General features: G+C 40.4%; 1 protein-coding gene across 1 annotated transcript in view; it reads left to right on the forward strand.

The window, feature by feature from the left end:
- Nucleotides 1-15,609, forward strand: part of CEP112 (centrosomal protein 112) — a 286,793-nt gene extending 271,184 nt beyond the window's left edge. Inside the window, exons 25-26 of the mRNA XM_063120035.1 lie at nucleotides 10,611-10,712; nucleotides 15,351-15,609. Coding sequence (XP_062976105.1) covers nucleotides 10,611-10,712; nucleotides 15,351-15,428 — 180 coding nt within the window. The 3' untranslated portion in view covers nucleotides 15,429-15,609. The remainder of the gene's footprint in view (nucleotides 1-10,610; nucleotides 10,713-15,350) is intronic.
- Nucleotides 15,610-15,918: the final 309 nt, after the last annotated feature.

The raw sequence follows: 15,918 nt of genomic DNA on the forward strand, positions 1-15,918 counted from the left end.
ACCAGATCCTTCTAATGTGCCTTTAGTTCTGGAGGTTTCAGTGTTGTTCCCTATACCATCCTCTCCTCCTTCCGTCATGTAATATGTTGGAAGGTCTCATGGTGGCCACAGCAACTCTCTCAAAGGCGCTTAAAAATGTTAACATTAAAAAAAACCGGTAAAACACTTCGTAAACTTTAAAACCGCACCAACAGCAGAAATTGAGAGCAGGAGAGTGTGCATTGGTTAGGCAGGACATAAGGAAAAGGGGGTGTTCTTTTTTCTTTGGGGGAATAGGGGGAAGGAATGCTTGGGGGATAGATGAATTGATGGGGAATGAATGAGGAGCTGGCTCAGACATGTACCCTTTCTTGTTTTCAGTCTGTGATCTTAGGCAGATCACTTCTCTTCCAGCCTCATTACCTTACCTTCTGTAAAATGGATATTGGACTGCTGCAGTGAACGGGGAAGCAAAAGAAGGGTTTTGGTGTTTTGGAGCTCATGCTCCACCTCTGCCTAATACTCAGTTTGTGACCATCAGAAAGTCACATCTCCATTTAGTCTACCAGTCTGTTTGCATCAATTATCCTGGCTTGGTCCATGAGCAGGAGGTGAGAGGAGGAGCTAGGCCACAGGATAGAGGGCTGGTTATGATACCAGGTTATGATACCAGTCAGAGATCAGGAGAATCCAGAAACACAGGGTTTTCAGGAGGCACTGGGATCAACCATAGTGAGACGGCCTAAAAGTGGGCATGGTCCAATAGAAAGCTCATGACATGATACTGAGTCCAACACAGTGAAGCAGACTAAATGGCTGGCAGGATTCTAGAAGCAGGTTATTGTCCAGGGTCCAGGGATCAGTAACACAAGGTAGAAAGCACAAACAAGAATCTGGATAGCACAAAGCTAAGGATGTCTATGGTTCCAGCAACTAACAGACTTTAACTGGGAGTTTGTATAGGCTGATCCGCCTCACCCCATCTAGGCCCAGTTGCAGCCTGTTGGCTCAGCCTTCAAGGGTCCCTTCTCCCAAGGAGGTCCCTTACTTCCAAGGAGCCTAGTTCTTATGGGGCCTTGAGGTGCATACTCCATGGGCAGGTGGCTGCCTGCACAGTATCTTCTGACACTAACATTCCTTGGGACTGGGAGGAAGTCCTCAGGTGAGGCAGCTGCCACAGTTGAGTCAAGGACTCTGTCCACAGGTCCTCTGCTGCATATGGAACTGGAATAGGTTCTCCTAATATAACTGAAGGTATCTGGGGTAATGCTGGAGTCAGGGGGCCATAGTATCTTAGGATGCCATGACATCAGGGTCTTCCACTAAGGAGGAGCCATCATGGCCCAGGCCTGGATCAGGTATGTCATGAACAAAAAACATGGTGGATGTTACAAATGGAATACTTAACACCAAAAACTTCACTTGGTTCTGCCATAACTGGCATCTAAATTGTTGCCAAAATGAAATTGTTTGGGACTGTTAGTATGTTGTTCAGGAGATCAAGCTGCAAGTATGTACCAGATTTCAGCTTGTTTAGAGTGTCTTCTGGGTCCACTGTCTTTTTTATTATTATTATTAGTGCTCCTTGCCTACTCATGATACAATACCCTAGCCACTGAGATGCTTTCTTTTAGGAGGAGGAGCTGGAGTTCATTGGCAGTAAGATTCCTGCAGAGGCAAGGAAGAATCCTTTAGGCTGGCAGTCTAGTCAAGTAGCAAGTGTTTTTTGACCACAGCTATGCTGTGGTGTTGAGTGATGACTTTTATTCCTTTCCAACTCACGTAATCCCAAGAATTTGCTGTTATGTAGCATATTGCTTCCTAAGGTTAGCTTGGCTTCTCCTCTTTGGCAGTTTTGAATTATATAAAACTAAGTGCTTAACTACAAACAGAGGATTTTCCAGGTGGGTGATCTGGTTTTAGAAAGAAAGAAAAAAACCAGAAATACAAGTCACTGAAATAGGTTTCCTTGGCAACAGTCTATATGTTCAGAAGAATCACATGATACAGTCCTTGGGACAATGCATGATTAAATAAAATCTGTCTTCCGTGATAGGTTTCTAAGCTTGAGATCTTACCCCAGCCAATCTAGCCTTCGATAGTTTTTGTTGTATATTTGGAGGGGGGGGGAGGTTTGTGTGTGGTGCTTTGTTTTCAACATGGAGGGGAATTCAGTCTTCAAGCCTCCCCCATCTACATTATGAAGTGGTACAGTCTCAGGACAGCTGTACTAATCTGATTGTTCTGAATGTGTACATCTTCCCTTAGATAAAGGTTAGAAAAAACTAATTGTATTTCTAGCTCTGTATTTACTGAATTTCTTCTATATATAAAATGTTCTACAGATAAAATGATCACAATAAAATAACATAAAAATCAGTTTCATGGATGCCTAACAAAAGAAGGAAAGTCAGTTAGACCAATATATAACTTATTAATACTTTGAAAATCTGGTATGTTCTGAACTTATTTTCCCATTGTGACCCTGTTCAGACGACATGCTAAATCATGGTGATTAAGCACTCTGAGCTAAGCCATGATTTAGTATGTTGTGTGAACCATTCCTAACCATGGTGGCTACATAATTCTTAATTATGGTGGCTACATAACCACAGTTTAAACACACATTTGCTGCAAAAGCCGTAGCGGACTAACCATGGCTTAGCGTGTTGTCTGAACAGGCCCTGTAGAACCATGTGATGCTGTAGGTGATGAATAGTGTAAGACACAGCCTGTAATGACCCTCATTTCTGCAATAAAACTGAAACCTTTACCTAATGTTTCCTAGAACTGTTTGATGGTCATCCCACTTTTACAGAGCCAGTTCTTTGGCTTTCTGTATGCAGGCGTGAGTTTCACTATTACTCTACTCTTTCTAGGTTGGGTGATAACTGCCAGTCAAGATGATACACAAAATTTCCAGATACTACATGAAACACAGCACTTATTTTCTGGATGTCTGAGCATGAAAACACTTAGTTGCTCTGGTGTCTTGTTTCTTCTCAAGAAAATGTGTACCATATGTTGAGTGAACTCAAACACACTTCATTTTATGTTTCATTGGTTCCAAAAAACAACAACCCTGCTCTGAATGAGTTGATGGCTTATTCGGGAAAGGTTCTAATACTACAGAATGTTTAAGTGCACATAGGAGAAAAGGTTACATATTAATAGAACAATCCTTTAGAGAGCAATCCTTTGGTCCCAAGGATTCTTTGGAGACCCCCACTCAAAGGCCATAGACACTGCTATGACCTCAGAAGGGGGACTCTGGAATCCCAACCCTCACCCCACACACTTGCAGCTACCTTAAAAAGAACCATGCCGGCTGCTTTCTGAGGTCACAAATGCAGGAGTCCACAAGGGGCCATTCTGATGGGGGGCAAGGAGAGAAGAGGCCAGATTACGAAGAATCCTATGGCCTCTCCAGCCCCTGCCCCACTCCCCCCAGCACACCTCATTTGGACAGCCCATTGAGAGGGAAAATGAAACAGCAGGCGCATGGCGAGGCAAAAATTACCTCCATCGCTCCTCCCAAGCCTCCAAGTTTGGAGATTTCCTTTTACCGAGGGCGCAGCCCATAGGATTGCACCTTTACTATACTTTATTGATATCTCATACTTGCATAATGACACCAATGCCCCTCCCTAATTGCACCTCTTCTCACAGTCATGCAGGGGGAAATAAGCCATGGTGGCTCATTTACCCCATCCTACATGCCAGGGCGACTTGCATAATTTCCTTCACCAGCGCAGTTTGCCATATCATGCAAACCCAGTGAGGGTGGTTTGTTGCCATGGTTAACAAGCCACCCTTCCTGGGTTCACCTGGCAAGCCACACTGAAAAGGGTAATTATGCAAATATCCCTGGCACGTGCAGCAGGGGAATAAGCCGTGGTGGCTTATTCCCTTCTCCATGATCATGCGAACCCTGTCATCCCACAGGTATTGCTCAGTCATGGCTTTGCCTTGGAACATGTGAAGTAATGTTCTAAACATATTGAGAGTCTATCCCTAGCCAACAGAGAACCCCTTCAGAATATATGTCTCAGATAATTGGGATGGTGTTCAACGTCTAAGCATATGGTTTCTAATTGAGCATAATGATTGAAATCATAAGCCGGGAACTCTGTAGTTCCGCAAATTTCTAGATCCCTTAGCTGAATCCTACCACTGCCATAAATTAATTAGATAGCCTTAGTTGAGCCACTCTTCCATAGCCTCTCATATGCAAAGTGGTATAATAATACTGGCCTACTTTACAGAGTGGTCATAAGGATTGCAAGATAATGGATTAAAACTCGTTTGAGCATTTGCAAGTAGTATATAGATGATGGTGATGTTTGCTGGTCTACTTTTATAGTGTTGTTACAAGGATCATTGAGATAATGTATATGAAATACCTTAAGTACCTAGAATTAGCACATATTGATTATTATTGGCAGATTCAAGCACTATACCTCATCTTGTTTTAATTATAGCACAATCCTACGCACGTTTACTCAAAAGTAAGGCCCAGTATTTTCAATAGGGCTTAATTCCAGGCAAGTACATAGTTTAAAGTTCTAATCACTAATTACTGATCCAGCATGACCTTCGTTCATTTTAATACAAAATGTACACAAACCAAACTATAGTTCTCTGATCGTTGATCCCTGAGTAGTAATTGAAGTCAGTGTGGAAGGGTAATTAAATGATACTCCAGGGTAAATGGCCTAAAGAAAAGTGACTTGTTTGTTTCACATGATGCTTTCTCTTATTTCTTTGTATGAATAGTGACAAATGATGAGTTTACTATGATTTCATTGCTTATCCTTTTTCTTTAACTTGCACAAACAAGATATACATCCCTTGTTTTATTGCTTTAATTCAAATTGCCTGTTGTATTCTTTTGTACTTATTATGTTATGCATAATACCATATTTGGCTGTTTTCCTGACTGAAGATGTTTGTTGTTACATTAAGTGGGTCTTAATTGTTGTTGTAGTCTTAATGTAAGTTATAAACATTTTGCACAGAAGCTGTAAATCGTAAATCAGTTGGTTTTCAAGTAAAATAGATTTGTAACATGTTGATTTGTAGTTCAATGGAAAAACATACTAGCAGATCTAAAACATTTTGTAGCTTAAACATAATTAGCATGGAGCATTATGGTAATGAACATAGTTCTCAGGTACATGCCAGTGTGCAAGCTTTAACAAACAAATATTGAGGTATTAAATTGCCTTCTAATTTCATTTTACACATCAGGGGCCCGGTCCATAAATGCTACTCTTGCAAATCTTTATTGATTTATTTTCAGAATTTATACTCCACCTTTCTAACCAATTCTCAAAGCAGCTTACCGATCCTCCACTTCTTTTAATGGTTAAAAGAAGCAGTAATTCATGGCTTGCACAATATATTCCAGAGAAATAAGTAAGCTCTTCCTTTTTGTTTTCATCCTCTTAGCTTCTAACTCAGAATAGACTATTAGTAAATAACAATATAAAACTGGTTTTATCCCATTTTAAGCCTGGAACATTACTTGAACGTGTATGCTTACCCTGCTATCTGGCTCTTCCCCTACCTCAACTTTGCTACGTATTTGTTAATATGTGATATTCCCCACCACCCTTCTTTTGACCATCTAAGAGCTAATTCAAAGCTTCAGGAAAAAATATGTGTTACAATATCCATGGAGCTTGTATCACTTTGCAGTGCAGGTTGAGCGGTTGTATGTATGAATGTTCCCCAACATTGAAAAGCTCCTACACATCATGTTGGGAGCTTTTCACTTGAGTGAATATTTAGTGCAATCCATTCATCCGTGCAGCCTGAAGTGGCACAGTTCTGGGAGGACTGTACCACAAGTTTCTTTTTAAAGGTTTGATTTGGATCTAGTGTTCACTGTTAGCCATTTGGGCAGGGTTCTGTACAGTGACTGACATGCTTTGGGGGACTAATTAAATGTAAAGAGTAAATTCTGCACTGTGCTAATGAGTTTACTGAACAGTATTCACAAATTCGATAATAGTTCTGCAGGAGTGGGATACATTTACTTTTAATGAAAGGAACTAAAAGTAGAAAGACGCTTCAGCTTAAAACTGTGTTTGTTTCTCCTTGACTACCTCAAACAAACTGCTAACAAACTTCCAAAGTTTCATTTTCTCTTTGAAGTTAACTGCCAAATTACTGTTCAATCCAGTATTCAGTGTTTCTCCAACTAGCTGGCAAAAGAACTGCGCAGCTGCTGCAACTGAACTCATTCAGTGAATACTGTGACTCAAGTCATCCTATTTGTTTAATATGAGCAGAGGTGGAAGGCAGGAGAATGTGATGTGGCTATGTCCAAAAGACCTGCAGCATAAGGCCCCAAGCCGAACACGCTGCAATCGAATTTTTCAAATCACCAGTTTGATTACTGGTCTTGCGTCTTGTTTTCAGATAATGTATTGTTGTTTTCAAAATACATTAGGATTCAGCATGTGTCAGTCTTTTTCACAGAGATTTCATGTGCATCAATTATTGCTGACTTTCAAGTCAATCTCATGGAAGCCAATGGTTCCTCTGAGTAATTGCGCTCAGAATGGGTGAGATGGGTGCCCCAAACTATTAATCTTCACACATTGCCTGGCACAGTAAAAGAGGTTAATAATTTGTGGTGTTTGTAAAATGATTATTTCTGTGTATATCTACAGCTAAAACAGCATTCTCTTGAAAACATCTATGCCGCTGTGTTTTAAAATACAGAAGTTAAGCATCAAATGAAATGTTTTGCCCCTTTTGAGTTTGCACAATGCATTTGTGCTGTACTGTGCCGCTCTGCTTCAGAATGCAGTAATGCTCAAATATTTTGTTTAGTCTGTCAGTTTTATCCATTTCCCCCTCTTCAAACAGGAATGTGTTCTAAATCTACTAAAGTCTGTTTTCCTAATCAATGCAAAGAGAATGAGTATTGCAGTTTGCATATCTAGATTGGCTCCATTGTATTACCAGATATTTTTGAATACAACTTACATCCATTTTAGCAGTTCAGATAGGTAAAAATGCAGTGAATTTATGGGGAGGGTTCCGTATAGATGAAAGGGACCTTCCCCCTTCCTGTCCCAAGTCAATGGCTGTGGGTCATGATTTTATGCCACCTTGGATCAGTATGCCTCTGAATTCCAATTGCTGGGCAACAGTGCAGTATTGCTGCCATGTCCTGCCATTGGGCTTCCTAGAGGCATATGTCTGGCCACTGTAAGAAACAGGAAGCAGGACAAGATAGGCCTTTAGTCTGATCCAGTGAGCCAGTGTGGTGTAGTGGTTAAGGTGTTGGACTGGGAGTCGGGAGATCCGGGTTCTAGTCCCCACTCAGCCATGGAAACCCACTGGGCGACTTTGGGCCAGTCACAAACTCTCAGCCCAACCTACCTCACAGGATTGTTGTTGTGAGGATAAAATGGAGAAGAGGAGGAGGAGGTACACCGCCTTGGGTTCATTGGAAGAAAAAAAAGGCGGTATATAAATGCAATAATAAATAAATAAATAAAATCCAGCAGGGCTACTTTTAAGTTCATAGCCTAATCTGTTTCTGCATGGGCATCCAAGTGCACAGGCCACTGAAAGCAATGAAGTACATATAGACAATATCTGCATGGGGATGCATGATTGCTGAAGTGAGGATAGGGGAGAAATTATTTTGATTCTCATTTTAATGCATATTTACATAGTTTGCACTTCCTGACACAGTATGCAAACTGAAATGCAGTTATACGTCAATATGTGCACTTCTCTGAATTTTACAATGCAGTTCTGCAATCAAAAATATATATATACAAAAATGCATGTTTTAGTGCAAATAAGATAGAAAACGACATTGCATTGAGAGAAATTGCTTGGAAAATGAATTAGGTGAAATTGCATACAGAATGAATGTATTAGGAGAAACGCATATGAAAATGGGTAGAAATTTTCATGCAATATTTTTTTTTCCAAAAAATTGCAAACTGATGTGGAAACAGGAAGAAATGAACGTCAGACTGGAAAAATAAGAAACGTAGAGAAACTAAAAGTAATGAATTGTCCATCCCTAGGTAGAAAGTTGCTTCCCTATGTAGCTCTTCTTAGTTCAATCAAATGAAGAACATAAGAAGGGTCATGTTAGATCAGACCAAAGGTCCATCTAGTCCAGCATTCAGTTCGCACAGTGACTGACCAGCTGACCATGGGAAAGCCACAAGCAGGACCTGAGTGTAACAGCACACACACACCCATCTTCCCCAGGTTGAGGGAGTATGGGCGAGAGGGAGCATCTTCTTCTTTACCTTGCCTCCTCTTCTTTGGGGAGGAGATGTAATAAAAGAAAACAAAAAGGTGGAAACAAAATATAGGAACTGTAAACATTTTCCCACATGGAGCTGTCTATTAATCAGTATGCTGATATGAAGGCAAAATTTAATTCCAATTCATATTTTTTGCATTTCATAATTCATATTGCTCATTTTTGTTGGCATAAATTTGAAAGATAAAGTAGAAAAACTAAAAAGAAAAGAGCTGTGCCTAGAAGTGTGGTCTATCATCCAAAATAGTTACCCTACTGAAATGGTAAATTAAAGAAGGAAAACAATAAACATAATTAGAAGGTGGTAACTTCAGCTATTAGTAAACTTTCACTTTAAGTCTGTGTTAAAAAAAAGGCTGTTCCAGAGATGATTGTAATCACCTATGTCCTTTAGAGCCATCTTGAAATACTGCTCAGTTGTTGGCAAAGAGATATTGATTAATGAATTCTCTTTTAGATCTAACTAAAGAAGCTTTATAGTGATTTGTTCAGGAGCTTGTTAAAAATGTGAAAAGGCTAGATGAGAGAGTTCGCACAAGCGTCTGTCAAACAGAAGAAGAAAAACAGAGCAGATGAGACTTGTTTTGTAAGACCAGCCAATCCATATAAAATTTTTGAAAACGAAGTTTTGAACGACATATTCATCAAGCTTAGTGGTCCAGCAAAGGAGCAGAGGAAATGAAATAGGTTTTCTTTTTGTTCTGAAAAGCACAGCTCTTGTCAGGTCACAATTAGTTTGAAAATGTATTGTAAAGTTTTGCTCTGAATAGCTGAGGTTGAAGAACTATTAGATACAATGCTCATTCCTGGCATCCCTATGCTATTCAGACCGACCATATTTATTGGCCTGGTTCACACGTAACAATAAGCCACCATGGGTGCATTTCCTGGTGCAACTCCTCGTTGCAGTGATGGCTGCCATTTAGAATATTCAGGGCACAGCAGGGGCACACCGTAGCTTCCCTGGCTAGGATGGGTTGTTGGGGTGGTTGACAAGTGACCCATAGCCCTAAAACAGTCCATGGGTTCTGGGTGACTTGTGAAGTACCCCAAGAGCTCACCTTTGCCAGGTTTTTACAAAATGAGAAGCTACAGCACGTACCCAACATACCCCAAATATTCAGAATGGTGGCCACTACTGCAAATTGCCAGGTCAATATAAGACATTTGGGCTCTAGTCTGCAAGCCAAATATTTCCTTTCCCTTCACTAATAATGACTATCCTGCAGATAATTTGTTGCACAGGAGAAAGCCCCACCAGGCTGGATATAGCTGTTGCTACAATACAATAAATTGGATTGTATTTTGTCTATGGAAAAGAGGCCACAGGTTCTTGACAATGCCCCAAGAGTTTTCCAAATGAAGTTGGAACTGGTTTACAGTCTCATGGAATATTGAATCTTCCTAAGGTTTTGAGGTCACTGAAGAAACTGTCATTCCATCAAATAAGCCCCCATTTGATGATGAAGAAGAAGAGATCTTCCTCAAGAAAGATCGCTTTTGTTTTTATTCAAGTGTATATTTTTAGTGCATTATTGTGTAGGAAGGTGGATGAACAGTAGGCCACATCTTTTGACTCAGCTACCGTTGATGTGATTGGGAAATAAAGTCATGAAGAAGCACCAAGGAGTGTCCCGTATGGTTAAAAAAAATCCTGGAGGAAAGTTTTTAAAATTCAGTGTTGAGTAGATCGTTAGCTATCTTAACTTTATTACCCAGCTAATAGCATTGGAAAATAATTCCAATATATCTCAGATCCAAATGGGATGGCAAAGTCCAGGGGCAAAACAACATCCACAATAAATCCATTTTTATAATTCTTGTGAATGTTTAAAAAGGGTTACTTTTCAATAGAAAGCTTTTGCTCCACCCTTGCATTCATTATTTCTGAATGAATTAACCATGAGAAGAGTGAGTTGGAGCAGGAAGTTGAGTAACATGGGTTGAGTAAGACTGTCGCTACAATCATTTGCTCAGTTTGGTGTCTTAGTTTTGGAAAGGCGGGCAGAGATTCAAAGAAGACACACAACACATATAAATATTTAGTGCCAGGATCCTTGATACAGTTCTGCAGCCATTATTTAATATGTTGTTGACCTTTTCTTAAATTGTTTAAATAATCAAAGGTGGAGAGGCAACAACTTTAATACAAGAGGCGAGTACTGGGGATTCTTCAGTGGAACACAACGGAATTATTTTCTCATATCTGCATCACCCTGAATATGGGGTACAAACTAGAAAAAGTAGGCTGCGACAGCTCCTAAATAACCTTAACTGGGTCATCCCCCCTTTGCTATGTAAATTCTTACTTTTTTGCTTTCAGATGACTTTTATACAGCAAGAATACGAAACCAAACTTAAAGGTCTAATGCCAGCATCGTTGAGGCAAGAACTTGAAGACACAATTCTTTCATTAAAATCTCAGGTAAAATCATAGTCATTCCCTGTTTGTAAGCCTAGAACGGTAGCAGCCTGTCTGGAAATTTTATCATGGTTAAAACTGGCATGGCATGGAATCTATCGTCAGTTCTTTGAACAACACTTGACTGGTAGCTCATCAATAGACTTCCCACCATAATGTATGTCTCATGTTGGTGGGATGCAGAGGAGGGCTCCTCCAACAGATCTCAGATCTCAGGCAGGCATATGTAGGGAGAGGCGCTCCCTCAAGTACTGAGGTCCCAAGCTGTTTAGGGCTTTGAATGCCATTGCCAACACCTTGATTTCCGACCAGAAGTGTATAGGCAGCTAGTGCAATTTCTGTAAGACAGGTGCTATATAGTGTCTTCATGATGTTGTGGGCAGCAGTCTAGCTGCTGCATGTTGCACTAGCTGCAACTTCTAAGCCATCTTCAGGGGCAGCCCCAAGTAGAGTGCATTGCAGTAGTCTAATCGGGAAGTTATCAGCGCATGCACACCTATGGCTAGGTTGTCCCTGTCCAGGAAAGGCCATAGCTGGTGGATCATCCGAAGCTGGCCCCAAGTACTGAGGGCCATGGAGTCCACCTGGGCCTCCAGTGACAAGGATGGATCTAGGAGTACTTCCAAGCTAGGCATCTGCTCCTTCAAAGGGAGTGCAACCCCATTCAGGACAGGTCGTTTATCCAATTCCTGGATTCAGGAATCACCAATCCACAGAGCTTCCATCTTATCATGATTCAGCTTCAATTTATTGACCCTCATCCAGCCCATTACAGCCTCCAGGCACCTTCACCACCCTAACAGACTCCAACGACAAGAGCTGAGGATCATCAGCATAGAGACGGCACCCTTGTGAAGAGAGGATGATCTCCAATAGACATTCACACATTTCAAGAAAGAGGGTTGCCATTAAGTTGTTTGCAATTGAATTTTTTTGGGGGGTTATATATGGGATATTTCCCCTGGTGGTGTGATTCATAATTAAATTTCCATGAGACAAGAGTTCCGTGTTCCCTGTCGCTAAAGATGACATGTGTTTTATAGCTACTGTTTCTGCCATAGTTATTTGTGAGAAGGAATTCCTGCTGGCAATCTGCTTTAGCCAGTGTTGCCATTACAAAAATGACTAAATAAAAAGGTTCAGGATTTACCTAGGAAACGTATTCCGAGTTAATAATAAGTGTGGCTTATCTAATAAGTATGCCTAGTACAAAACATTCCAGTTATGACAACTGAAAAATCCTCAGATCCCAGTAAAGAGTGTTTGGGATTGAATTATTATTATTATTTAAAGTGAAATCTGATTTCCACCTGCAGGGCTTCTGTTAGCATACACAGCATTTCAAAGGAGTAAAAGTCACTCCAGACTTCTAAAAGTGGGCGTCAACGCAGAAAAGTATAGCTGGCAGCTGCCTGTGCAGTGAAATACAGTAGCCAGCTACAGGCTGTTCAGTAAGCAGGGCTCCCTTCTGAAGCGCAGGTGTCCTCTGCTTTGAAAATTGTTGAAATTCCTGCTTCAAAAAAAAAATCAGACCGAAAGAGCAGTGGAATCCTTGCACCTGTCAGGGTTATTAATTGTTCCAGAGGAATGAGAGGGCTTGGCTGGGTAAAAGTACCGACCAAACAGCATTAACAATGAACAAATAGGAAACATTCACTTCTCAAACAAAGCGTTGCTTATGTTTGAAATATGTCGGCCGCCTCCCTTTGGAGCCGTTCAGTGTATTCTTTGTGTACTGTCCTAGCATGGCACCATTGCCCGGTTATAACATGCTTTTAGTTTTACCTCTCCAATAAGGACTTGCCGGGCACTTTTTTCAAAAGGAAACTCTAAAGCAAATTCTTAAATATTGTCTATGGTGTGTCAATACTTTGAATGGTTTTAATTTTTGTGAACCGCCCAGGCAGCTTCAGCTATTGGGCGGTATAAAAATGCAATAAATCAATAAATCAATAATTCAATATTGACACTAAAATTGTAGAACTCTATGGTCTTATGCCTATGCTTAATTCCTAAACCATTGAGCTATTTGGAAACGTCTTTTAAGGCTTAAGTTTAAGAAAGGAGGGGAAATAATTCTGATTGAGATTTCCCCCCCAAAGATGTGTAGAATAAAGATCATATCTGTGAACATAGAGAGCCAGTGTGGTGTAGTGGTAAGGGTTTTGGACTGGGAATTGAGAGATCTGAGTTCCAGTCCCCACTCAGCCATGGAAACTCACTGGGTGACTTTGGGCTAGTCACAGACTTTCAGCCCAGCATACCACACAGGATGGGTGTTGTGACAATAAAATGTAGAAGAGGAGGGCTATGTATGCCACCTTGGGGATTTTGGAGGAAAAAAGGCGAGATATAAATGCAGTTAGTAAATAAATAACCAAGAAGGTATTTCCATAACATGTTATTCACATTGGTAGGCATTTAGGCTGCTTCCCTTGCCAATGTACACAATGTCATAGGCAGGGGGTTCAATCCAGAGATAATAGACATTGATAATGAGGCTATCAACTGAATTTAAATAATAAATGAATGCATGAATGTTTCCTAAAAAAAACACAACCAGATCTGTTCATTAGTCTTATGTCTACTAGAAACTCCTTTGTCATAATAGCTGTATTTTCTAGGTAAATTTTCTGCAAAAAAGAGCATCCATCCTGCAAGAGGAACTGAGCGCATACCGTACCAGAAGGTAAGATGATACTTCCTGCTCAGACTGTAACATTTCGCCTGACGTCGGAGAGTTGCAGAACACAGTGAAAATAACCCCAGTGTGACGGCAGTCTGAAAGCGGCTTGCTTTTCAGTAAACTGCGCATCTTTACAAAGGCACCCACCTCTCACAGCCTCGGCGCTTAGTTAGTAGTCTTAGAGCAAGGTGAGAATGGGCAGGCGCCTGGCAAGCCCGGGCCTCGCCTCAACACTCATGAGGAGACGGTGGCTCAACACACAGCTGCAGGTATGGAGAGGTGCCGCCGCCTTTTCAGATAAAGTAAGGTGATGCAATTTGTAATAATGCAGATTGTATCTTCAAAGCACCAGATCTTCACCCACGTTGACTTTACTTAGATATTTACGCCATCATGAATAAATGTCCACAAATGTTGCAACAGCAACATAAAGGCACTCTGTACCCTTAGAAAAGAGTGACTCACGTGGGTGGGGGAGTAAGTAAAAGGGGCTTTCTTGTAGGTGTCACTGAGGATTTTCTCGTTGATAGAGACTGACTGATCACTCCTCGTTTCTGCAGGGCAACAGGATATGCAAATGCTGTTTTAATTGAAACTCCATACAGGATGTGACCATAGTGTGAATGTAGAAATATATTATTTATTTATTTATTTATATCCTACCTTCCGCCTCAAGGCGGAATATATCAGATCTAGTCAACAAGCTATTCCATAGATCTCTGGCAGATTTAAGTTACTTTGATGGCAACAATGTGATGTTAATCTGTATATGAGATTCTGACCTGGTTTTCACACACACGTCTCATCTTATTAAGCCAAGATATGCATGAACCTTGTTCCTGCATGCTCTGTTCTCATGCTACGGCTTCCACCTCTCTTCTTGGCACACTCCCTTAATTAACCTTAGTTTCCTGTTACATTTGAACTGAAAAACACTGGCTACGAAGCTCAGAACAAACCATGATCTTACATCATGGTCTGAAGTTGATTTCAGTTTCTGATTCTGATAACCATAATTTCCTGGTTTGGCCTTAACAGAAAACTATGTTTAACCTAGAAAATTTTCAGTCATGCACTGAGCCATTGTCTTGCATTTTGGAAACCTAGGGGTTAGAGAGTGAAAGGCCAGAGAAATTAATTGAATGACTTTGCAGTACACTATAGTAATTAGTGGAGAGAATGTTGCACACATTGAACAGGTTTTCCACCGAAAACGTTTTTCAGGATCCTACTATTTATGGAAAACAGGGAAGGATCCACTGCCTTCCAGACATAGATGCCTGCGAAGGAGTCACCCTGAGCTTGGTAACTAAAGAATTCTGTTCTGATTGACATTATTTTCTACATGCACAGAAAATAATAAAGGGCCCAATGAGGTACATTGCAGATAATCCGTCTGCCTTCTTAAACCTGCTATCCATATCCGTGCAAGGGCAAAGGTGTCTCCGCATGGATTTTTGGCATTTATTTTCTTCATCATCATCATCATCATTATTATTATTATTATATTTATTTGTATCCCGCCTTTTGCCCAATGCTGGGCCTCAAGGCGGCCTTACAAAGATCTAAGGAGTGGTATCGTAAAGGATGTACCAGTCTCCCCTTTTGCCTGCACCCCCTTACAGTGCCTTAGATACCAGTCCAGTATAATGCAATAGCAGCTTTCCAGGCCAAGAGGGTGCAGAGAGAAGAGGGTCCTCAGATGCCCGCTGTGCATATGCACTTTTGGATCCCTCCCATTCCCTTTTTGCACGCTGGCAGGTGTCTCCACATCATACTCATGGGACTGTTCAGAACTGGTCAGTATAAAACCCTTTAGGGCACTTCCTAGTCGTGCGGGGTCCCTCTTTAGTGGGGATACTGATCTCAGGAAGTAGGAAAGAGACTGATAGTGCTTCAGTGTTGTCAATAGCACAAGGGAAATGTAAGGCTGATGAACACATTTTATTCTTTAGGTAACTACTGGAGCTGACTGGTTTGTTCAAGCATCCAGTGGACTTCTTTCAGCAGGTTTGAAGATTTGGATCTTGTGAACTAATCTGAGAGATCAGTGGTTGTTTTGTTAAAGCAGACAATGTAATTAAGCCCATGAAGCACATCCTTCATTCATAACAGTATTTTAAGTTACCGCTTATTTAAATTATTTTATCATTATATTAAAGATTTTTATGCTTTTGATATATTCAATATTTGTATTTGTCAATATACTTACTGAAAAAAACCTAATTTAGTTTGATCATATTGCTTTTTGTTACTGGCTTTTCCTAATGTAATTTTATTCACTTTTTACACATGCTAAAAATCACGTCCTTATTATTATAATAATCATTATTACTGTCCAAAATATGTTAAAACATATATGGCATTCTTTTCATGTTCACATGTTACATAATATTAAAATATTTTTGTACATTTTTGTTTCCACATTATTTTCATTATCAACAATATATCATTTGCTGCAAAAGTACTTGTGAAGGTTTTGTGTAATTTTTTTTATTATTTTTTTACAATTTTCTTTGCATG

This window comes from Elgaria multicarinata, chromosome 3 (genome assembly GCF_023053635.1).
Source record: "Elgaria multicarinata webbii isolate HBS135686 ecotype San Diego chromosome 3, rElgMul1.1.pri, whole genome shotgun sequence".
NCBI classification, from domain to species: domain Eukaryota; kingdom Metazoa; phylum Chordata; class Lepidosauria; order Squamata; family Anguidae; genus Elgaria; species Elgaria multicarinata.